The 24566-nt window shown below is 43.9% G+C and overlaps 1 protein-coding gene across 1 annotated transcript; it reads right to left on the bottom strand.

Annotated features, from left to right (window-relative positions):
- Positions 1 to 1380: 1380 nt before the first annotated feature.
- LOC309597383 (myosin heavy chain, skeletal muscle, adult-like) lies at positions 1381 to 17348 on the bottom strand (the record flags this gene model as incomplete). Its single annotated transcript, XM_082326694.1, has 38 exons — positions 1381 to 1665; positions 2287 to 2382; positions 2526 to 2630; positions 2717 to 2887; positions 2983 to 3108; positions 3377 to 3580; positions 3681 to 3989; positions 4156 to 4280; positions 4453 to 4618; positions 4705 to 4888; positions 5306 to 5502; positions 6017 to 6135; positions 6284 to 6410; positions 6563 to 6952; positions 7041 to 7131; positions 7219 to 7364; positions 7451 to 7627; positions 7858 to 8100; positions 8886 to 9141; positions 9246 to 9382; positions 9469 to 9592; positions 9813 to 9930; positions 10022 to 10109; positions 10897 to 10964; positions 11116 to 11425; positions 11767 to 11937; positions 12761 to 12910; positions 13028 to 13146; positions 13821 to 13959; positions 14041 to 14144; positions 14251 to 14349; positions 14443 to 14506; positions 14638 to 14730; positions 14824 to 14935; positions 15041 to 15068; positions 16661 to 16817; positions 16911 to 17054; positions 17142 to 17348. The coding sequence occupies 38 exons, from the start codon at positions 17346 to 17348 to the stop codon at positions 1510 to 1512; spliced, it is 5820 nt and encodes a 1939-aa protein (XP_082182820.1). The 3' UTR covers positions 1381 to 1509.
- Positions 17349 to 24566: the final 7218 nt, after the last annotated feature.

The raw sequence follows: 24566 nt of genomic DNA, 5'->3' as shown, positions 1-24566 counted from the left end.
ACTCCCAGCTGCCTCAATTTTCTCCTTTTTACCCTGATACTTGCCAACAGGGAAATGTGTTCTGTGTCCAAATGCAAGACACCACAAAGAGGTCCTGCAGATGCTTGCCTGCACATTTTCATTTTCTGTTGGTTTTCTTGGGCATTGCAAGATCTTGTTAGACCTAGGGTCTATTTTTGCACAAGTGCCCCTTTTCTCTGTGAAATGAGCAATGGTGCATCTAAAAGTGATGTAGGTAGATGCTGGATGGAAGCACACCTTTCTTCCTGATGAGAATGAGCAGAGAATCACTGTTGTTACACTGGATGCAGTTGTGCAAATTTGCACATTTTAAAGGATTTGCAATCTGTAAAGGAAGGGCTATTTAAGGCAACTCTCAGTTCAGCAGATCAGAGTCATTGTCTCCTCAGCCTGCCATGCTATCTCCACTCCTACCCGTTGTGCTCTGCTAGGCCCACTGCTCAGTGCAGGAACTAGTTCCTGCTTCAAACACCAGCACATGCATGGCAGAGCTGGAAAGAGATACAGTCACAAGTATTCAACATCAACACATACTCTGGCCTCCACTTCGAAATGTGCTTCTTGTTTTCCCCTCATTGCCAGCTGCTCTTTATTCCTCATTTTTTTCTGACTTGTATCTCATTCAGTTACCATTCATCTCTCACCCAGAGGTCCTTCCGTCTTTCTGGTTTCTGAGAAAATCCTCCAAGGTTGTCTGGTCTTCCTGAAAATAAGGGACAGAAGTTATTTCAAAGCACAGAGCTATCAAAATACCAGCTTAGGCAGACATCTCTGTGTATGTTTTTCTTTTAACATACCTTGACAGTGTTCATGTGTCTTTCATCCAGAGGCAACATGCAATGCATAAGCATAAACCAGCTCAGACAGCTGAGAGAGCACATAAGAATTCATGGCTGTACATGCCCAGTGTGCCTCTGCTGCTCAGATCAGGATCTAAATGAAGGAAAAAGTATTTGCCAATACTCACCATTCTCTTCCCCTCCAAAAAAAATATAGTCATGTGCAGCCCTATGAAGCGCCCAACAGCTCTATGAAATTCTGGAGCCAAGAGGTGTAGGTGAAAGGAAGAGTAGACAGACTGAGGGGAGAAGAAATGCATAATTGTGGGGTATCAGTGAAGCACGTAAAGTGTGTTGTGTCTGTTGTAAATACGTTCTCTTCTACGCCCTTTCGCTTAGGAAGAAAAATACATTATAACTTATACTTTTAAACAATTGCAAAATAAAAGCATGTGCTACACATAGACAGCTAATGGACACAAGCTAAACATTCAGCAATAGCCAAAGTTTAATGGGATCCCATAGTTAACTACGGAGACAAAAATAGCAAAACAAAGAGAGTAAGAAGAAGATACTCATGTTCTGTATGCAAAGGATTCTACAGTCTTTATTCACTACACACTATTACAAAGACTCATTGCAGAAGAAAGTGACCGAGAGGTTCACATTTTGTGCAGCCCTCAGGTCACTTTGCTGCCTCATGACATCCTCACTCTTCCTCTTCTATCTTCTTGCCGTGAAACTCCCGGCTTTTGACTCGGAGCTTGTTGACCTGCGACTCTGCAATGTCAGCCCGCTCCTCGGCTTCCTCCAGCTCATGCTGGATCTTGCGGAACTTGGAGAGGTTGACATTGGACAGCTCCTCCTGTGCAGGGAGAGGGAGTTGGTGGTGAGGAGCCCAGGGCAGGGGTTTCACTCCTCCCGCGCCTCGGCCTTGCAGGGCTGTGGCTCTTCCCTGGGGGAAGGCACAAACCTCCATCCCCCACCCACCACTGCTTACACATAAGCCTCACACAGACCTCCTCATCCTCCCTTATTCAGGACCCCCCTGTGACAAGCTTCACCGGTACTGTGTCACGCTTGAGGAACTCTTTTGTCACTGGGATTTGTCATTTGTGTACTTAGTCTCCCACTACTTGCTGCCCAGCTGTCAGTGTAACTTATTAGGTTGAGAAAGACCCTGAAGCCTTCTGCTGTAGATTAGTGAGATTCATGAACTTCTCAGTCAGTGGATGTGGCCCCCGAGTTTCTTTAGTCTCACCTCCTGTATAAAACAGGCTGCAGAACTTCCCTCAGTTCATCCCCGACAGCTGCAGGGTGCCCACAACTCAGCAAGGCCTCATGACACGATAGCAAATTTGCGTGGCCAAGACTGTTGTGTCTTGGGAGTTTCTTTCATGACCCTTTCCTGGTATTCATACTCATCTCAAGGAGCGTGCTGCCCCAATGGAAGGTGGCTCTTGCCCATTCGCCAGGCAATACTTACAGCCTCCTCAGCTTGTCTCTTGTAGGATTTCACCTTCATTTGCAGCTTGTCCACCAGATCCTGGAGCCTGAGAATATTCTTCCGGTCTTCCTCGGACTAGAGTGGTTGGTAAGCAGCAAAGAGAATTAATTATTGGTTTCCCACCACATCAGGATAAAAATTGCCCTTGGGAATGGTGTGTGCAAAATTTCACTTGCTTTGAGAAAACTCTGTCAGCCCGCAGAGGCCTCCTGCCTTACCTGGTAGGTCAGCTCCTTCACCCTCCTCTCGTACTTGCGCACACCCTTCACGGCTTCAGCGCTGCGCTTCTGCTCAGCATCAACCTCCCCTTCCAGCTCCCGCACCTGCAATGAGAAGCCCATCTTTGGAGCTTCCCTGCTGGATGCTTACGTGACATGTTCACTCATGCACAAATAGCAGCCCTACGCACTCTGGCTTCCAGCTTCTGGATTTGCTTCTTGCCTCCTTTCAGTGCCAACTGCTCAGCCTCATCCAGACGGTGCTGCAGGTCCTTCACCGTCTGGTCCAGGTTCTTCTTCATCCTCTCCAGGTGGGCACTGGTGTCCTGCTCCTTCTTCAGCTCTTCGGCCATCATAGCTGCCTGATGAGAGCAAAGGGTCAAAGCCATTTTGGGGCTGGAGACATTTTGGGGAAGAATACACCCACCATCAGCAATGAAAGGAGCCCTCAACTCACATCTGTGATGGCCTTCTTCGCCTTCTCTTCAGCATTGCGGGCTTCCTGGATCGTATCCTCCATTTCACCCTGAATTTGCATGATGTCTGTTTCCAGCTTCTTCTTGGTGTTGATCAAGCTGGTGTTCTGTGCAACCGGAAAGACATGATTTTTACCGTTAGACCTAATGCCTCCAGACAAGAGATAAAAGTGTGAGTATTGTTTATGAAAGTCTTTAATGCAAGAGTCCTCTTTAGAGCCATAGCAGCAAACCAGACATGGGTGGCTGGCTAGACTGGCCGTATCGCAGCATGGCTGTTCAAGTGTTTGCATAGTAATCACTTACAAGATGCATAGCAATCGCATTCTGTGTTATCCCTTCTTGACAGGATTAATTTCCAGCAGCGTGCCTGACCTGGGTATGGAGGAGCTGCACACGTTCAGTGGCATCCAGAAGCTCCTGCTCAGCCACTTTCCTCGACCGCTCCGTCTGCTCCAGGGCTGCCCTTAGTTCTTCAACTTCAGCCTGCAGCAGGTTTGCTCTGCGCTCCACCATGGCCGCCTGCTCCTTCAGGTCCTCCTGTGTCCTGAGAGCATCGTCCAAGTGTAGCTGGGTATCCTGTAAAAGAGGCAAGAGAAGTTGCAAGGCGGCAGTGTGCGCTTGGGTGCCAAAAATGTCACGGATGTCTTGTCTTTTCCTGTAGCTTTGCTGAACGCACCTTGAGCACTGCCTGTGTGTTCCTCAGGTTCTTTTGTGCCTCTGCAGCCACGCGGTTGGCATGGCTCAGCTGGATCTCCATTTCATTCAGGTCCCCCTCCATCTTCTTCTTCAGCCGCAGGGCTTCATTCCTGCTCCTGATCTCAGCGTCCAGGGTGCTCTGCATGGACTCCACAATTCTGAGGTGGTTTCTCTTCATCTGGTCGATCTCCTCATCTTTCTCTGCTATCTTCCTGTCAATCTCAGACTTCACCTGGTTGAGCTCAAGCTGGAGGCGCAGGATCTTGCCCTCTTCGTGTTCCAGGGAGGCCTGGACAAGTCAGCAGGAACAGTGAATTAAGCTACTGCTTACTTTCTAAGTAATCTCCTATGATGTAGTACTTCTTCATGAAATCTAGATTTGCTTTCCTGCTGTTTCTGCAGAAAACTGTTCCCATACTTTCAGTGTAGACACAATGCATTAGCCCTGTGTGTACCTCAGCTTCCTCCAGGGAGGCTTGGAGTTCAGATTTCTCCTGCTCAATCTGCTTCTTGACTTTCTCCAGCTCATGAATCGCCTTTCCTCCCTCGGCAATCTGCTCCGTGAGGTCAGAAATCTCCTCTGTGGGAACAAAGACCAAGGGCATGGTCAGGCACAGAGCAGAATGGGAAGGGCCCTGCCACACCAAGGGGACAGGCAGCTTTGCAGACCTGCAGGCACAGACCCATGTGGAGCGGTGGGTAGTGGTGCAGAGTGAGAAAGCCCTGCCAGGAGCAGAGGCCCAGGGACTTACGCTGCAAGTTCTTGTTCTCACGCTTCAGCGTTTCCAGGTGGTCCAGGGACTCCTCATAGGCATTCTTCATCTTAAACAGCTCCGTGCTGAGGGAGCGAGCCTCCTTCTGGGAGGCTTCCAGCTCAGCCTGCGTTTCTTCATACTTCTGCTTCCATTCTGCCAGGATCTGAAGAGAAACAGGGCATGAGTATGGATGTGGCAATGAGGAGGGGATGCCCTGCCCAGGAGCCCCAGGTCCGGAGCCCAAAAGACCTTGTCAAAGTTCCTCTGCTTCTTATCCAGAGCTGCGCAGGCAGCATTCGATCGCTCCACGTCAATCATCAGGTCCTCCACTTCGTTCTGCAGCCTCTGCTTTGTCTTTTCCAGGGAGGCACATTTGGCATTGACGGCTTCAACGTGTTCCTCTGCATCCTGCAGGCGCTGTGCCAGCTTCTTCCTGGGAGGAGATAAGCACAGCTCCAGGTTAGCGCTTAGACGGGAGCCAATGTTGTACTGTTCACAAGAGGGCCGTTGGCCGCTTTGGGGCCTTTGAGCCTAGCGCTTTTCACAGTGTTTTTTGTGTTTCAAGATTGCATGCAGCCTCAAGGGTCTATCACTTCCGTGTCTTAGCACCTACTGAGTCTTCGGCCTGTCTTAGCCTTTCTAGCCCTAAAGGCTATGTTTGTCCTTCCAATCTACATTTTTTCCACAGCACCCATTTCCTCTCCCTCCCTCTCTCCCCTTTACCACAAAGACAGTATAGCCCTGCCTTCGTCCCACCCCTGTCCTGTTCCACTCTCAGAGACTCCAGTTTCCAATTTCCCTTGACAGTCTCCGTCTTCTCCAGCCATTTGACATCCTGCTTGCCACATACTTGGCCTCCTCCAGCTCCTCCGTGCGCTGAATAGCGTCCGTCTCATATTTGGTTCTCCACTGGGCCACTTCGCTGTTGGCCTTGGACAGGGCACGCTGCAGCTCCCCCTTGGCTTCCTGCTCCTCCTCATATTGTTCCCGGAGCAAGTCACAGTCGTGGCGAGCAGACTGCAGGGCGTGGGCCAGGGCGTTCTTGGCCTGTGGGGACATTGGGGCTGGTAACCTGAATACTTGACTTGAGATGCCTCTTGACAGTGAAACCGACAGTGGAATTAGAATGAAACTCTCATTAGGCAACTGCAAAGCTGGGAGCTGATGAAGCCTTCATCAGTGTGTTCTGGAGGATCAGGATGTGTTAGTGACAGGTGCTCTGGGGACAGTAAGCTGCTGTTTCTCTAAATATTTGGACGTGTGCGTCTGAATCCTCCCTTGGAGAGTATCGTCAGAAACTCATGAAAGCCTTGTGGATGACTTCCTCCAGCATCAAAATCATTATGCTTCCTTCCCCCTCTAGCTTATGAGCTGGGGTATGTGCACTGCTGCTGTTCCCTCCAGTACCACGTGTGTTTGGGGAAAGAACGCTGAATCCCTTTTGGTTTTAAAACACAAAATATTGTAGACAAGACTTCCCAGATTCATTTAGGGGTGATGTGACTAGTTGAAAGAACAGTTTTATCCCCAGAAAAAATAATTTTATACTAAATATCCTCACCTTTGTTTCTTCCTCTAAATGCCTCTTGAGTTCCTCAATTTGTTGGGTAAAGCCTTGCTTGCCTCTCGAAAGCTGAGAAATCAGAGCATCCTTCTCCTCCACCTGGCGTGAATATTCACCTGGGAAAGGTAAGGTGAAGAAAAGGAACGAGACTATTAATGATATTTGTTCCTGTAAACCCCTGTGACCAGTAGCTCTGAGATACTGTGTGGTATGGGCATGGCGTGCAGCTCCGCCCCTTGCACCTCAGGAATGAGGATGTCTCACCTGATTCTGTCTGCAGACGAGCTCTTTGCGTATTGAGGTCATTGATCATGCGCTGATTCTGCTCCTCCTTAGTTTTAATCTCACTCAGCTGATCTTCCAGAGTGCGGCACATCTTCTCCAGATTTGCCTACATAGCAGATACAAGGAAGAAAAGGAAATGAACACCTGGACTCTGCCTTATCAGAGCAGCAGGGACTTTTTTATGAGAATGTGGCTGGGAGATGTAGCCTATTGTGCCATACCTTGGCCCTGTGAGCATGTTCTACTGCAATTCTATACCTTGGCTTTGGAGACAGACTCCATGTTACTGGCCAAGTCGTCAATCTCCATCTTCAGCTCACTCTTCTCCTTCTCCAGCTTCTGCTTCACTCGTTGCAGGTTGTCGATCTGCTCCCCAAGCTCAGCTGTGCTGTCCGCATGCTTCTTCCGCAGGGCGGCAGCCGTGGCTTCGTGCTGCAGCGTGGCCTCTTCGAGGTCACGGCGCATCTTCTGAAACTCTGCCTCACGCTTCTTGTTCATCTCAATCTGAGCTGCAGTAGCCCCTCCTGCTTCTTCCAGGCGCTCGCTGATCTCCTCTAGCTCCCTCGAGAGGTCAGCCCGATGCTTCTCTGCTTTTGCCCGAGAAGTTCGCTCTGCCTCAATTTCCTCCTCCAGTTCCTCAATGCGAGCCTGGGGAACATTAGGGACCCTTCACACCCGTGCCCTCCTCCTACCTGACCTGAGACTGGGTGAAAGAGGGGAAGGACCAGAGACTTGCCTGCAGCTCCTTGATCTTCTTCTGTAATTGCATGCCCAGGGCTTGCTCATCCTCGATTTTGCTCTGGATCTGGCTGATTTCAAAGTCTTTCCTTTGGGCAAAGCAAACCGTGTTAGAGCTCAAAGGAAGAAGACAAGGGCACCAGCCCAGCACTCAGGTGCCCCACAGCCGCACTTACTTCTTCAGTTTCTCATCCAGCTGCTGCTTATCATTTTCCAGATCCATTATGCTGTCATTTGCCAGCTTCAGGTCTCCTTCGAGTTTCCTCTTAGCTCTCTCAAGGTCCATGCGCAGTTTCTTCTCTTGCTCCAGGGACCCTTCCAGCTACAAAGAACAAGACCGTCAGTGCTCTGCTGGCTACACTTTCCTCTACAAAGCCTTCTTTTTCATTTAGCTACGTATGTGCTTACATCGTCCACTTGCTGCTCCAGCTTGGTCTTAGCTTTGGTCAGCGTATTGACTTTGTCCTCTTCTACCTGCAGGTCGTCCAGTGTCTGCTGATGGGCCTCTTGGAGGGCTTTCTTCTCTTTTGTCAGCTTCACAATGGTCTCGTCCAGGGCTGACATCTCCTCCGTGAGGTTTTTCACCTGTTGATTGTAAAAAAGTGCCAAAAGCCTGTGTAGAAGACGTGACTGCTAATGCAGTGACCTTTTCACCTTGCAGTCCTTAGCCAAGAGCTTGGTTTTTTGGGGGGCTGCCTAGCTGCCCTGCTCTTATGCTCCTCGTATGCTCCAAACCTAGCTTTGTTCTGAGGGTACCAGGCTGATGTGGGAGGCATCTGTCCCTTCACCCTTTAGGTGCCTCCCTGTGTGTGTACCTTGTTTTCAGTGGCATGCTTTTCCTTCTCCACTTTGGCCAACGTTAACTCGAGGTCATCAATATCTTTCTTCAGCTCTGAACATTCATCCTCCAGTTTCCTCTTCTTGGCTGTCAGCTCAGCATTAATTTCCTCCTCATCCTCAGCCCTTTCAGTCACCTCCTTAATTTTGGCTTCCAGCTGGATTTTGGTTTTGATGAGCTGGTCACATCTTTCCTCAGCATCAGCCAAGCTGTCCGCTTCCTGGTGGGGAGACACAGATTTTTGTGGGTTGTAATGTTTTGAAGTTTCTCCTCTCTGTCTTTTCTGTCACTGAGTAGGCATCTGTTAAAATGGGGGCCGAACCTGGTCTTCCGCTCCAGCAACTGCAAGATGTTGCCCGGTGTCTACTGGGAAACCCTGTCATCTGGAATCAACAGTGATGCCAATTGTGTCTCTTAAAAATGCCTCACAGAGAGGGCAGCTGACAGAAACAGTATTCAACAGCTGCTTCTTTTTCATTGGCTCCTCACAAACCTCGTAATATTTGGGGAGAAGAGGCTTTGCGAGAATAATTTAGTGGAGCAAGTGGTGTTCTGTTTGGTGTGAAGAAACTGCCTTTTTCCTAATGGACTTTGAACGGGAAGTATCTCTGTTTCGGAAAGTAATCAAGGCCTTCCAGTGTACCTGTAAGTAGGAAAATGGGGCCTTCCCAGGTTTGCCTTGACTCTATTAGACAGATCCATTGCTCTGAAAGCTGCGTAGATGGAGATACTTCCCTTCCAGTTCAGAGCTCGCTGTTGTGGATTACATGTTGGCTAGTGTTACATGGCTCTTCCCTCAGATAGCAGGAATGCCGAGTCTCAGGTGGGGCTGCCATGAGACTCACCATGCCCCTGCCAGTGCCTGGTTACTCAGCATTGGAGTGTGTGATTTCAACTGTTTTCTACTGCATGTTAGTCAGCTTCCCCTGAGTCTCTGTGTAGGTTAAAAAGCATTCTGACTGTATATCATTCTTTTCCCAGGGACAAATGAATGGTAATGCTCACCGCCTGCACTTGGAGCTGCAGGTCATTTTTCTCCTGCAGTAAGGTCACCATTTTCTCCTCCAGCTCTTTCCTCTTTGCCTCAGACTTTGCAAGCTCTTCCTTGGTTTTCTCAAACTCTTGTTTCATGTTGGCCATCTCCTTCTCAGATTCTGCACTCTTCAGCAAGGGCTTGATCTTGAAGAACAGCTTCATCCAGGGCCAGTGCTTCACATTCATGAATGCACGAACATTGTACTGGATACAGAAAATGGCATCCCTGAAATTAAATTCATATGGCTATTGCATACCTTGGGTTGGATGAATTTAGACTCAGTTAGCCAAGTACCATGAGAACAAGATACATGGGTGAGAAATGTCTACCTCCTCTCCACCATTCTCTGATACTCCACTCTCATCAGGAAGCCCCTGGCCCTGGCTTGTGTCCTGGTCATAATCTGTGCTAGTTTCTCATCTCTCATCTCCTCCAGCAGACCTATCAGCCCAGCTTTGAAGAACACCTTAAGAAATGGAACATTGTAACACATCAGGCTCAGGTAGTTCCTAAAAGAGGCACATAGTTTTTGAACACAGAGTTTGTTTCTACCTTGGTGTGACCAAATCTGTATTGGGTGTGGTCCACATCAATGGACCCAAGAAGCTTCTCTGAAGCCTTCTTGCTATCCATGAACTGACCTTCTGGAATAGCACTTATATTAAGCACTCTGTATCTGTAAAAGAAAACAGAACACGAAGAAATGCCCATTACTGAGACCACCACTGTGACTGAACCCCACAGCCTTCTCAGCAACCGCTGACTGTCTGACTGAGTACTGTCATGTATTAGGGACAGACACAAAACTGTGTAGCAAAAATATGTTACTTAAGTAATTTAGGACATAGAAGGAGTGGAACAGGAAAAGAACGGGGAGAAAGGTGGAGCACTCTTACCTTTGTTTGAAGTCAGCATACAGGACTCTGCTGGGGAATCCTTTCCTGCAAATTCTGATCCCTTCCAGCACGCCGTTACACCGCAGCTGATGCAGCACCAGCTCATGCTCCATGGCACCTAACAAACAGCAGTAGTGACGACCCCATTGTTTGATACTCGGGAGAAGAGCTTCTGTGCCTTGAGTTTTCCTCGTATTGGATCCCCTTACCAGGTGTTTTTGTCTCATTTGGGATGATGCATCGTACAAAATGGGGGTGAGTGCTGCGTAGATTTGTCATCAGCTTGTTTAAATTCTCCTGTGAGATTACAAGGTAAAGTTTAGATCAACAAACTAAAGATGTGCATCCCTGCACCTGCATGTATTTCATCCATGGAAAGGACTTAATTTGTCAGATTTAAACTAAATTCCAAAATTTCCATATTAATGTACAAAAGCTTATGCTTTCATCCATCTTTTGCTATGGAACATTACTATGAAAAAGAAACAGAATTTGGTTACTGTGTCATCATAATTTATTATTTACAAAAGCCGGGATACAGCGCATTTGATAGCCTGAGAGTCATGGCTTCGAAAGTCATGAACAATTCCCTCTGCTTGCCCTCCTGAATCAATATACTGGTTAGGCTTTTATGTGTGATAATCCGAAAGCCAGCCTCTCTGTTTTTCAGAACTGCCCCATTACTGATGAATTGTGCATGGTAGCAGTATTGAAAAGATTCAGAAGTCCAAAAACTCTATTTGGTAAAACATTCTGAACTCTGTGCAATAGCTGAAAGGAATTGACCTATTTCAATGTCATATTTAGCTTAAAAAGTAGAGGTGTATGGAAAAAAGATCTGAATAACAACATCCTCAACGATTTGAAGGAGTTTTCATTTTGGTATTTTAACGAGACAATATCATTCCACGTTGAAAAAGAGAAGAACCTAGTCCATCATTTAAATGGAAAGAAAATTTACCTATAGTACATCATCTTCTTCATGCTCTTGCTATAGGACTTCAAGAGTTGCAACATCACTTTTCACATTTTAAATTCCCTTTCTTCAAGGAAAAAGAGAAGAAACGAGGAAACCACTACGTACCCGGAAAAGAGCTGAGACAGTCTGGAAAGAAGAACCCTTCTTCTTGCCACCCTTCTTGCCACCGCCCTCTGTAATCAAAAGAAGGGGAAAACAATTTTAAAATAGTGATGTTGAACATTGAACTACAGAGAGAAAACAATTTTTAAACATTTAGGTCTTTCTGTTTGACTTCCTGTCAACATTTTCCCACATTGAAAGTACAATTTTCACAGAGCTGACCTGCATCTGCTCCACCATAGTTGGCAAAGAGTAAAGCCAGTGTCTTCACGGATGATTTCTGGTACAACCCAATGACAGTTTCATTCAGGGGGTCCTTGTTCTTCTCAAGCCAGCCAGTGATGTTGTAGTCCACTGTACCAGCATAGTGTATGAGGGAGAAGTGGGCCTCAGCCTTGCCTTTGACAGGCTTGGGCTTCTGGAAGTTGCTGGACTTGCCCAGATGCTGGTCATAGAGCTTGTTCTTGAAAGAGGTGTCAGTTGCCTTGGGGAACATGCACTCCTCTTCCAGGATGGAGAAGATGCCCATGGGCTGGAAGACATTGCAACAGATAAGAGGGAGAAAGAGATTCCTTGGTTGGAAAGAGGCTAGTGTTAGGACAGAATGCTGTGAAACAAATCAGAAGAAAAGGTTGCTTCTTTTCTTTTCTGGACAATATGTCAGAGAAAATTAACTGAGGTTCATAATTTTTAATCCTTAATATTTCACCTTTACTTGTGGAACTACTTTTAATCATTACTGGTAACATTACAAATTATGGAAATACAGAGCACTTTAATAACTGAAATCTATCATTTTAATCCAGATATAAACAATGTGTCCCTCAATAACTAGAGAATTCCAACATTAATGCACTTGAACAGGAAGGATACCTTCTCAATGAGCTCAATGCAGGCAGCCAGGTCCATCCCAAAGTCAATGAACGTCCACTCAATCCCTTCCTTCTTGTACTCCTCCTGCTCCAGCACGAACATGTGGTGGTTGAAGAACTGTTGCAGTTTCTCATTGGTGAAGTTGATGCACAGCTGCTCAAAGCTATTGAACTGCCAAATGCAAAACAAGACGCAACATTTTCGAGGTTCAGCCATCACCACAAGGCTTTTCCCTGTGTAGTTCTGATCCTTCATGTGTCTCTTCCAACAAATACAAGGCCCCTTCCCTATCTGTTCTCCCAGAAATCCTTCAGTCGGACGGTACTTGCATTCTGAAGACAGAAAAGACTTCTAATTCATTGTAATGTGGAGATATTTTTGTTTGTTATCATTCCATATAAGATGGATACTTTAATGATGGTAATTATCCCTTATCCCTTTGGCATCCCCTAATTCCAAAGCAAATTTTGTCAATAACTTCAGTACACTTTCTCCTATCAGAACAAATTTATTACTAGACTCTGCCTCTCCCAACACCATGATCATGAAGACTGCCTCAATTTGCTACTCAAATATTTTTCTGTTCTGTAGAGGGTGGCTTTAGATATTTCCATGCACCGGTATGGAAGCTTTTGGAGTTCTTTCACTAACAGCATGAGCATTTCCTAATCTGTTTCAATAATTTCCACCAACAGCATGAACATTTCTAATCATCTCTTTCAATATTTTCCACACCTCTGGCCCGCATAACTTTGTCACAGATGTCTTCATTTTTTCTTTTGTTTTAACTAAGCTTAATATTCTTGCATGCTGTGGAATTAGTTTCTTTCCTGTTAAGATCTAACAATTCAAAACGGCCAATCTCTTTAATAGTCAGATCTCTTGATCATTGTATTTTTTACAAAAAATCTGACTCTTCATGAAAGAAGTCTTAGAATTTTCTTAAGACCCATTGTCCCTTCCATGAAGCTGTTGTGAAATCCCTGTTCCTTACATCAAAGATCTCAAAGCCAGCAATGTCCAGGACACCAATGAAGTACTGTCTGGGTTGCTTGGTATCCAGCTGTTGGTTGATGCGAATAACCATCCACAGGAACATCCTCTCATAGACAGCCTTTGCTAGAGCGCCTACAGCATTGTTCACCTAAAGCAAATGGGAGATGTGCAAAAGTTAGGGCACAGAGAAATTTTAAGGAATTTTAACTGTCTGAAGAGAAATTCTGAGGTATAACCATGTATTCCTAGTAACCAACTACTTTACCTGCTCCACAGTTTGACCTTTGGTCACAAATTCATTCCCAACTTTGACTCGAGGATAACATAGGGCTTTGAGCAGGTCAGCTGAGTTCAGACCCATCAGGTAGGCAGCCTTGTCAGCAACTGAAAGACAAGAGAGACAAAGAAAAAATTTTGATCATTGGACAAGGACTGGAATTTGATCAATGTCTCTGTGTCTCAGAAATGACACCAATGTTCAAAATTATTGACTGAAAATCTTTTAATCTAGTATCACAGCAAGAATATTGCATACAGGAAAGCTGTGAAAGCCAATACTGATAGTTTTTGAAAGTAGTTATCAGTAAGAAACCTGTCCTTGAATATTTTAACTAAATTTGTAAACTGAAACAATGCTTTCACTAACTTTCACTTTAAAAATACATGAAGATTACAACTTGACATTTTAGTAAAAACGTAATAAATTATATTATATTTAAATAGGCCACGGTCTCCACTGTCAATAGGAGAAGTATGTACATGCCAGAGCTAATTCTAGAGCCTATGTATGAAACTAGGGAAGCTGCCTCTTCAAAAAAACTTATAAAAACCCTCTGCATGCTAAACAGAAAAATGCATGTATCTAGCCCATCAAAAAGCTAACTGAAGGAGGACCATTCAGTAACATAGGCCAGGGATCAGAGAATCAGATTCACAACTTCATGGACATTAAGGAAACATTACTTAGTTTTCACTTGATGAAGCAATAGCTTTTGTCCTGCTAAAAAAAGTAACACCCCAAAACTGATGTCCTTATTAAAAGGTCAGTTGCTAAGGACCTTCTGTGCCATCGGGCTCTGCCTGCTCCTCTCGTTGTTTCTGCTTGAACTTCAAGTTCCCGTAGTGCATGACAGCCCCTGTCAGCTTGTAGATGGCAGTCTTTTCATCAGCAGTGAAGCCCAGGATGTCAATGGCACTCTGCAGTCAAAACAATGAAGTAAAAACATTGCCTAACAACCTTAACAATCTCATTAAAAATATTTTCTTTACAGTACTTACATCTGTAGCCATGAGCTCCTCCTGGTCATCAATACTGGGAACAGTGACCTCACCTTGACTCACAAAGTGGAAATCATAAGGGTTGGTGGTAATGAGGAGCATATCTGAAAGCAGGAAGAGGCAAGGCACAGGCTTAGTTTAGCCAACCAGGTAATAGAGGGAACTGTTGCTCAGCGATCTTCCGCAAAAAGTCATAATGATCCTTCCTACCAATTAGCTCTGGCTTCTTGTTGGAAGTGATCTGATAAAATATGTGGTAACTTCTTTCTGCCTTGAGCTGGAAAGTGACTCTGGACTTCTCCAGCAGATCTGGCAAAGGAAGGCAGAAAGAGTGAGGCACAGGAATGCACAAGGAGGTGGGAATTTAGGAAGGAATGGGATGAGGCCAGGAGAGTCTCTTACAGGTTTCAATGTCAGCAGAAGCCAGTTTGCCCGTGGCCCCAAAGTGGATTCTGATGAATTTGCCCTGTTAAGGAGAAGCAGCAGCATTTCAGCCTGGATGGGTTCTTTTGATGTCTCCTTTACATGGAATAGTGCCAGGGGCCATCGCTTTTCTTGTAATGAGAGGGAGAGATTTTGTCCAAAGCAACAACTTACAAAGCGTGAGGAGTTGTCGTTCCTCACGGTCTTGGCGTTTCCAAAGGCCTCCAGCAGTGGGTTGGCGCTGATGATTTGATCCTCAAGCGTTCCCTACAGGACAATAATTATTGCTGGTTATCCTTTCCAAAACTCTTGCCAGGAGCAGAGAAAAGCATTGATTTAAGCCAGCATCTATCAATTTACCTGCATTTTGCCGGACTGCTCTTCCTTCTTCTTCTCCCCACTTGCTGCAATTATTGCAAAGTACTGGATGACACGCTTTGTGTTCACAGTCTTCCCTGCACCAGATTCTCCACTGTAAAACCAGAGAGAGAGGCAGAGAGCGTGTGGTCAGGCAGGAGGTCCCCTGGCCCCTGGCACCGGGCAGCCCCACGGTGACCCGAGCAGGGAGTATACATACGTGATCAGGATCGACTGGTTCTCACGATCTGTGAAAAGACAGAGTTTTCTTAGTGCTCCTCAATTCCAGAGAAATCAAAATCTATGACAGAAACTATGAACTGAAGCTTCCTTAAGAGGGCAGTAATGCTAGATAGTCAATTCGCAATTAAAATGCCCTGGAAATTTAGTACTTACTCCCTTTCAGGATTTTTTGAAGTTCCCCCAATAAAAAAATAAAGTCTTATTTGGGTATGGATGTATGATAAAATATACTCATTTCTTTTTAAGATAATTGTCTTTAAATCAAGATCAATGTTTCTGTATATAAGTAGGAATGAATACCAAATATTATTTTGTAATATCAATACGATTAAAGTAACTAAAACCTTTAACATAAAATGAATTGACACTTTCTGGGGACTCAAGAGCCTTCCGAGATCGGACCATAGGCCCTTCTGAGTTCAAGGATTTTATGAGCCAGGCAGAGTATAATTGTATGTAATGGTTTGGGTAGACTTTGCATGAATTCATCTCCTTACTTCGGTCATTGAAATAGACCTTTAGGGCATAGGATTTTCTTTGATAAAGAATATCCAGAACTTAAGTATGTTGTATGCAATTTGTGATTCCCTTTACTTTTTAAAAAATATTTCAACTGATAGTTGTCTTGATGCTTCCTAGCTGTTCAAATGTTAGACAGAAGGAAAGAATGAATTCTGATTCTGCTTTCTATACAACCCTTGATTTCTATACAATTCCTGAGTTTATAAATTCCTGTCAGATATCCCCTCAGTTTTCTCTTCTCCATCATCGAAGTGTCCTTACTTACTTGTTATTCATACTGTATTTATTTCATGCCTATGAATATTGTTTTGTTCCTCGGTGAAGTTTTCCACTATCTCCTTTTTTAACATGAGAAAACTAGAACTGACTGCATTATTCAAGATGTCAGTGTTGCACTTTTTAATGGAATAGGATATCATGGAACTATTGCTCCTTTTATTCTCTTTTTTTTTTTCCCCCAAGTAATTCCTAAAGTTCATTTTGTTTTCTTCTGCCCTAATGAGCACTGAGCCAAAATTTCTGTAGCATTATTCATTGTAAGTCTGAGAACTTATTCGTGGGAGGCAATAACCATTTCTTAGCTAACCATTCTGCCAATCTTCCATTTTCCATTGTATCTCCTGCCTTTTAGGCTCTGTCTCCTTCATCTGACAATCCCTAATCATTTGGGGTTCTAAGGCAGTAAAAAAGCTCTGATAGTGCACTTATTTGGATTTGAAACTTCAATTTATAGTGATTCTTTCTTACTTTCTGATATGGATATTATGTTAGTAATGTTTGATTCCATGCTTTTTGTTAAGATAGAGCGCCAACATTTCTGTAGCATTGCTAATTCTGCTTTCCATCAGACTTTTTACTCCGCAACTACAAAAAATTTCTAGACTTCCCTCTACATCATTCCCAGTGAGCTTTCTCTGCTATTTATCTCATTTAAAGACAGGCATTCTAGTTTAGTCAGCTAACATATATGACAAAAACATGACTCCATACGTTCAAAGATTATCTGCAGAGAGAAGGAAGATTTTTCCTGAAGTGCACACTACAATATCATTTGAAAGTATATCAAGCTACTCACCATTTAACATGAACTGATAGGCATTGTCAGAGATGGAGAAGATGTGTGGAGGGGCCTCCTGGCGCTTCTTGCCTCGGTAGGCCAACACCACCTCCGGGTTGTACACCGGCAGCCACTTGTAGGGGTTGACAGTGACGCAGAAGAGACCCGAGTAGGTCTGCAAGGAAGGGAGACAGCACGTTGGCTTCCACTTAGCCTGGCAGAGCAGTTCCTCCTAGCCGCCCAAAGGAAGACTGCTGCTGGTACTTACGTAGATCATCCAGGCTGCATAACGCTCTTTGAGGTTGTACAGCACAGCGGGTTCATGGAGGTGGGTCATCATGGCCATGTCCTCGACTTTATCATACTTGGGAGGGTTCATGGAGAAGATTTGATCTTCCTTCACAGTCAGGGTCTGCCAAGGAAGAGAGACTGATACATGTCAGCCAAGAGCTCAGAGTGAGAATTAAATTATGTTCTCAAGCCTTGCATTTTACCTCACCTCTCCAGCTTCAGTTTGGACAGTGACCTTCCCTGATTCCCGGCTCTGGATTGTCCCTTTCACAAAGGATTCCTTAGGATGTACCACAAAGACAGATGTCTTGGCATCAAAAGGCCTGTTCTGGGCCTCGATTCTCTCCTTTTCTGACTTTCGGAGGTAAGGAGCCGCCTCCCCAAAGGCGGCCATCTCAGAGTCTGGAGAAGCCATGTTTGCACTTTACTGAAGATACGTCAGCAGAAGACTCTGAGGGGAAAGAAGACACTTTCCTCAGTTAGACAATAGTTTTCTGTGCCGGTGATGAAATCTCTTACAGTTTCTATCTTTCCAGTATTTAAACTAGTATGTCATTTTCATAACACCTTTTGAAAGCTAGTTTTGATTTGAACAACTAAGTACTTACATTCCACTTGAGAATGAGACAGCATTCTAAATAATTTTAGTCTTCTAACTATGGACAGAATTTTTAATATTGATTATAATTTTGCAATATTATCATACTGGTAGGTGTTTTGCCATTTTAATATAGTTATACTGAAGAACTAAACCTAAAGCAAATGTCTCACTTCTGTTGCTGTTAATTATCAGCGATGAGTCTCCAAGAAGTCCTTTCATTGCCCATGATTTGTGGAAAGTGAATTTACTTATTTTCACACTGTACACATCCTATCAGGCTCAGTCTTTTCTGCAATGGATATGAATACGAAAAATGGGGAATGAATATAGTAAAATTACCTCAAGGTAATTGGACTAACAGTTAATAACTCAGCGTATTGCCTGTCATGACATCAGAGGTTCTAAGTCAGTCGTTATCAAGCGGGTAACTTTCTTCTTATGTCCCATAGTACTCCAGAGACAAATTTTAAGTTGGAAATAAAAGGATGCCATGGAAAGCAGATTGAAAATTTCAGCTATCAGAAGCAAGCCCTCCCTTCTAGTTACCAGAAGAAATCAGAATGTAGTGAGACATGCAAGATAAAAAGAAATTGCTCAGTCTCTGCAATCCGACAGAACCCATACACTTACCTTGCAACTTTCAGTCAGAGCAGGGCAAAATAGTTCCAGGGAGATTTTATAGAGCTTGGTATGCAGATGCTCTGGATTCTTCCTCTTTCTTCGGTCAAAGCATTTTTGGCCAACCTTCTTTGGCAAGGCATTGTTTGGCAGACTTACCTAAAGACATAATTGTCATTTGATTTGACTAGATATAATTAGAAATTTTTTATATCTTACCAACTATGTTGCTATATCTACTATAAATAATTTGACAAGAGAATTAAGGAGGGAATCTCGATCAGTTAAAGCACTTAGAGAACTTGGATGCAGGACTTATGGATTATGCTGACATACTTTTGGGTTACTTTCTGATCCACCCAAGACAGATTGTTTTGTACACAGTGCTGCAACAATTCAAACTATATAATGCAGGTAGTAGCATTATCTTCTTCACATGATGTTGTGAGGTTTATAAAGAAATACTTGAAAAATAACATTATACCAAAACCTACAACTCACAGTGACTAAAATCAAGGCATTTTTCTTGAAAATAGAAAGACAGAAACCTATTGTAGCTCAGATTCCTGCAGGGACAATATATCAACTCTTGAAACACAGCTCAAGTATAGAGAGTGATTTCCAGGGTCTTGAGATAAATACAAATGCTGATGGATATAAAGATATTATAAAGATAAATATAAAGGTATATTATATTTAAAAGATATTATATTTAAAAGATATTCAATTTCCCAGAAAGGTTAGGTATCTAAAGACATTCTTCATGTCCCTAATAATGAACAAGGAGTTGCAAATTGTTGTGGCATCTACAATATAACATGAGAACAAAAGTTCAAAAGGTACCTTCTGATTTTAACAGCTAAAAATCACAGAATCGCCATGTCTGTAAAAAAAGGAAGTGTTTTCAGTTGAGCAAAAAGGTGAAATTCCTGATTTACAGAGCTCAGCCAGAGGAAATATGTAACAACACTTGCTTCAGCTGCTTTAAATTGTGTCAGGTCTAAACACATTCATCTCCTGGTCATTGGCATTTTGGTTATTAAAAGAGCTCAGTGGATAATACATTCATGGATGGTGCATGGATCTGACATAATATCCAGCATCAGGCAATGTCTTGTGCTTGTAAAGCCCATTCCAGGGAGGGCTGCAGCACTGCAGTGCCCACTCTTTTGGAGCCCAAATCCAGAGCTCACCGCTGGGCTCCGTGCACAGGGCATGGGGAGGCTGATGGAAACACCCTGCACGCTGACCAGAAGGACCCCAGAGCCAGGCAGTGGGAAATGGTGAGCACAGGGATGCATCTGAAGTCCTGCCTCTCTGGGAAGAAGGCACCAAGGGCTGCTGTTGGGGGCACCTCCCTCCAGCGGGACCCAGAGTGCAACTCTGCTCCCCAGCATGGGGCCAGCAGGCATTGCTCTGACGGGCTCTTGCAGCGGAGTCCCTGAGGTGCTGGGGTGCCACATGGTGTCCAGTAGCCCAGTGGCTATCGGTCCTGACCAAGGAGGGGACAGAAAGGTCTTGGCAGCTCAGAGCCCAGGCTTAAGAAGACCATGCAAGAAGAGCAAGGGATGGCTGAGGCCTCTCCCAGGGTGTGAGAGCTGGGGGTTTTCTCCCCTCCGGCTGGGGACTCAAAATCTTTGACTTCCCAGTGGTCAGTGACAAAGCCAGCCTTCTCAGTAGAGCTCTTCTGGGTTTTTGCTGTTGTGTTGTTTGGGATGTGGACCCAGCTGTGTAACAAGCAGGAGTGAGGCACATGGCCAGGCAGCTCTGGGCATGCAGTCGGCCAAGGGAAGGTCTAGTTTGAAAGGGAAGTGGCCAGTGAGTTGAGGTGTCTCCAGGTGTGGACAGTCACTCAGCAGTGCTTTTAGGATGGTGCATTTGGGTGTAGCATGTGCTCTGCCCACACAAGCCAGTGTTAGAAACTAAAACATTTTTTGAAAGTGCTCTTAGACTCAGACAATGTTAGCATTTCCTATGTGAGACAGCCCATAAAATGGAAGAAGAGGAATTGTGCCTCACTTGCCCATCTCCATATCTCCTTCCCCGCTGCCTAAACAACACAGTATGTCAGCAAATGGAGTTTTTAGATCAGCTAGTCAATAGGGCTATGAAGTACCAAAGACAGTATAAGATAATTAGCACTAAGATCTCTACAGGACTAAAAGGAAGGACCAGGCAAGTAATGTGGTCTACTTGGTTAAGCAGGGTAGCCCACAGAGAATGAATAGACATGTTTTAAAATCCAGGCTGTCAGATGGGGAGTGCTGAGACTGCATGGTTCATTCTCCTGGAGCTGTGCATAAGCAGATCCGAAACCTTCAGTAGCTTCTTGGAGACATCAACTCTGTTACTAACAATACTACAACTTGGACCAATTAACTGTTGTTACTTTCACATCCTGCCTTAGCTTGCAGAAGACCCTCAGAAAGGCTAGCCTTAAAATAAGGTAATATATCTGAGTTTCCAAACAGATAATTAGGAATTTGCATGCATACAGATTGGTTCCTAATTTTCCTGAAAAGAAGTAGTCTTCTTCATGAGCAAGCTTAATCTTGTTCTCTATAAAGTATGGCTATGAGGACTTTATGCATTTTTTACCTAAATAAAATGAAGAGATCAAGACTGTTCACGTTTTGCCTAGATAGGAGATAATCAGCAAAAGAAGTATAATTGAAAATGGATACATGCGTGCCAGAGGAGGAAAACTCAATTGAAACTAATTTGGTTTTTTTTTAATATGTGAGTTCTTTCTCTAAAACATCTAAGAAGTATTACTGGGGAAGAAAGGAGGCAAACAGAAAGATCCTTCTCAGTCCCTCTACAAGCAAGAAAAGTGTCTCCTGTCTCCTGCAGGAAGGACCTGAGCAGTGTTGGAACAATAACCAGCACGTAAAAGCCTATTTCCAGGGATTGTGAGCAGAAGACTCATGGATCACAGTTGCTATTTTGCATCATGTAGGAACTTCACACTGTGTGCCTCTAAATTGCCTAGGAACTAGGCACTGCAAAAAAATAAATCCATTTGATTTGTGGTTTAAACTTATGATGAGCATTAGAAGTTGAACATGCATTGCGTGAGACGGCTGTAACTTCAGCATAACTCTAAGGAACTAACCGGACATAGAATGGTGTAAGGGCATCTGATATCTGCTTGAATGATTTGATATGAACACATATCAGCAAATTCTTCAGCCCTTTCATCTGTGTCTTGACAGAAATTTTCAGGAATTCACTGAGATACTGTGTTCCTGACACACACCTCAAAAAGCGGGAATTTCCTGTCTGTTCTCCTTGCTCTGTGACTACATGTGATTACAACTCCACCCTCACAGGCAAATGAGGCCTATAATCATCTGATTAGGAGGCAAAGGAACCTTGCTTACATGGGAGCACTGGAAGATTTCCACTAAAGCTGGGCTGGCTTAGATGTGTCCATCCAGTAAATGAACTACTCTCATCAGCACATATAGAAAGCTGTTAAAATTAAGTGTTTAAGACCCTTCGTAGGTCCTACATAGGCAGAAGTCTCTGGAACCAATTGCTAGTAGCGGGCAGTGTGCATACAGGTGCAGATGACTGCTCTAAAAGGAATAAGCTGTTGTTAAATGGGAGGTCAACTTTCAACTGAGCTCTTTTTACTGTTTGTTCTCTTAAGCTTTGCTTTATAACTGAGAATTTAAAATATCATGGCAAGAAATTGGTATTAAATCATACTGAGGGACATTCCAAAAAGTAAGCAAAATTCATCATATGGTTGCAGACTTAAGGGTTTGCCTTTTTCCTTAAAATTCTCATTACAAATGTTCTTCAAAAATGGACCCACCTTTGAGCTGTCCTTACAGACTACACCTAGTGCACTTGTCTATTTTTCCGTTAGTTTGGTTGTACAATTAAGGTGATTGCTAATTTATCAGGCCCACCAAGGATATAGGTGTTCAACAGGTTGAACAGTAAACTGCTCAGTGCTTCACATTAAACAATTCAATGCCAATAAAATGAATGACAGCGTAAATTCAGTAAGTCCTGCTGGAGCAAACTGTAATTAAAACCTTTTGCTAAGTAAGAAGAAAAATAAGACATTTAATATTTAACATTTCATTTGAAAACTGTAATATCATAAAATTTTCTTTCTCCAATTGTCATCAACCAAAAATTCCCTGCTTTTCCACAGATGCTATTAAAATGCATATATTTTAAGCAAGAAAAAATGATTGATAGCAATAGCAGCTGTGACAGAGCATGTGATGTCGATCACAAGATAGACATGAATTCCCAGTACAGGTTTAGAAAGGAAAGACCTTCGCCACTTGGATTAGATTTGAAGATGTTGCAAAAGGAAAAGAGAAGACAATACATGCAAAAGAGACTAAGAGGAAAAAGTTAATTGCTTCTTTGCCAGTGAGAATGTCTGTGTATAATTATCATTTGCAACTATATCCTCTAATGGTTCTTTCTAGAGACTAGTAATGATAGTATGAAAGCTTGCAGGCAGCCTATCCTTGAAAGCCCATGTTCCATAGGATAGGAAACTCCTGCAAAGAAAATTGTAGTGTTTGTGAAAAACTTCTGGGCTACACAGCATTTGCTTTGTTGTCTTTCTGAAATACTTATGGTATATCATGAAAGGCAGCTATTTGAATGCTAGCTCTTCGTAAAGGATCTGCTGTAAGAAGCAACAACACCTTAATGCAAAAATCAAAATTAAATAGATCTTGCCCACCCCTAATTTCTTCCAGTCCTGTTACTGTCTCTGCAGGGATGGACTCCACTGCAGCTGAAAGCAAAGCACAGCACAATCAAAAAGAGAAGAGGCAGAGTGAGAGCAGCCCCTGGATACGGAATGTCCTGCTCAGCAATGTGGCATGGGCAAGGTGCTGAAGTGCTGACATTTCCCAGGGAGAAGAAGAGACTCAGGCATGCTGAAAATAGAACCATCTTGAGAAAGAGATCAGGCAGCTGCCTCACTCTCTGCCAGCCCTTAAGATATGACTTCTCTTCCATCAGGCTCTGTGTTAGCAGACAGAGAAAGAGAGAGCATACTCAGCAACACATCATAGCCAAAGTGAAAATATGCACATAGATACAGATTTCCAGCCTACGGCCAGGCAGAATCTCACAATGAGTTTTACTTTTAGATTTGCATTGTGAACTGGAGACTCGAGTTTATAACATTCCAGTGTGGAAGGAAATTTCACAGCCTGGAAGTGTGATACCTTCTTCATTACTTTTACCCATGAGTTTCAATGTGATCATTAGTGGAAGAAACCTCACGGTCTTTGTTCTGGTGCCAGAACCTCCTGCCAAAAATAAACCTAGGAAAAGAGTGATCACAGGCCCCAGATCTTTATATAGTACTCATCCCTTCTGTTTTACAACTTGAAAGAAGCAATTGAAGAGGAACGCTGATGATTTCTTTACATTTGGCTAGGAAGGTCTTTGCATCTTCTCTAGGTTAAATCTTACTATAAACAGGTTGCCCTGTGGCACCCTGGAAATTCCAGTACAGTAGAGAATAAATTGTGAGGTCCCATTTCTTCTTTCATTATGGCACAGCAGTGAAATTCTGTGCAATTTATAATTTTTATATGTTCATCAAATACCTTTGGCAGTCTCATTAGCTTCCACTTTTTCACTAAGTTTCCCAGTACAGTCCCAACAATTTCAGACATGTCTTGGGGAGATTTGTTTATCCAGTAGGACATCCGATCAGTGAGCAGTAGATTAAGAAGTCCTAGTTCATAGATTCATTCCGGTCATAAAGGAACCTCCAAAAGTTAGGTAGTATCATGCCTTGTACTGAGAAATTGTCACTCCTGACTTCTGTCATGCAACTTTTCCTGAAGATTGGCTGCTATGGCATTTATTTCTTACTGACTGTATCTTTGGAGAGAATTCATTTGTCAATAAGCATTAGTAAATTCCAGCATAACACTGATTGTACTTATATGATGCACATGTCCTCTGATCTATGCCTTGCAAGATTTTATTGCTTACACAGTGGCATGACATGGGAAAGATGCAGGCAGAAAGAGATTCATGGGGATAACAATGTGAAATTGGGTATAGATAAGTGAAATTGGATATAGATAAGATTCATGAGGATAGCAGAGTGAAATTGGGTATAGATAAGCACATTACTACTGCCATAAAATAAAGAGGGAGAATGAACCATGAGGAAAAATGCACGGGATGAACTGTGGAGGTCCCAGTTGACTGGAGGTCAGCAGAAGTGACACCCATCTACAAGAAGGGCTGGAAGGAGGATCCAGGGAACTACAGGCCTGTCAGCCTGACCTTGGTGCTAGGAAAGGTTATGGAGCAGATCATCCTGAGTGCCATCATGCATCATGTACAGGACAACCAGGTGATCAGGCCCAGACAGGGCCTTTATGAAAGGCAGGTCCTGCTTGACTA

This window comes from Platalea leucorodia (genome assembly GCF_965183815.1).
Source record: "Platalea leucorodia genome assembly, chromosome: 14".
In the NCBI taxonomy this organism is placed as follows: Eukaryota; Metazoa; Chordata; class Aves; order Pelecaniformes; family Threskiornithidae; genus Platalea; species Platalea leucorodia.
This window is presented reverse-complemented; position numbering and strand designations above follow the sequence as displayed.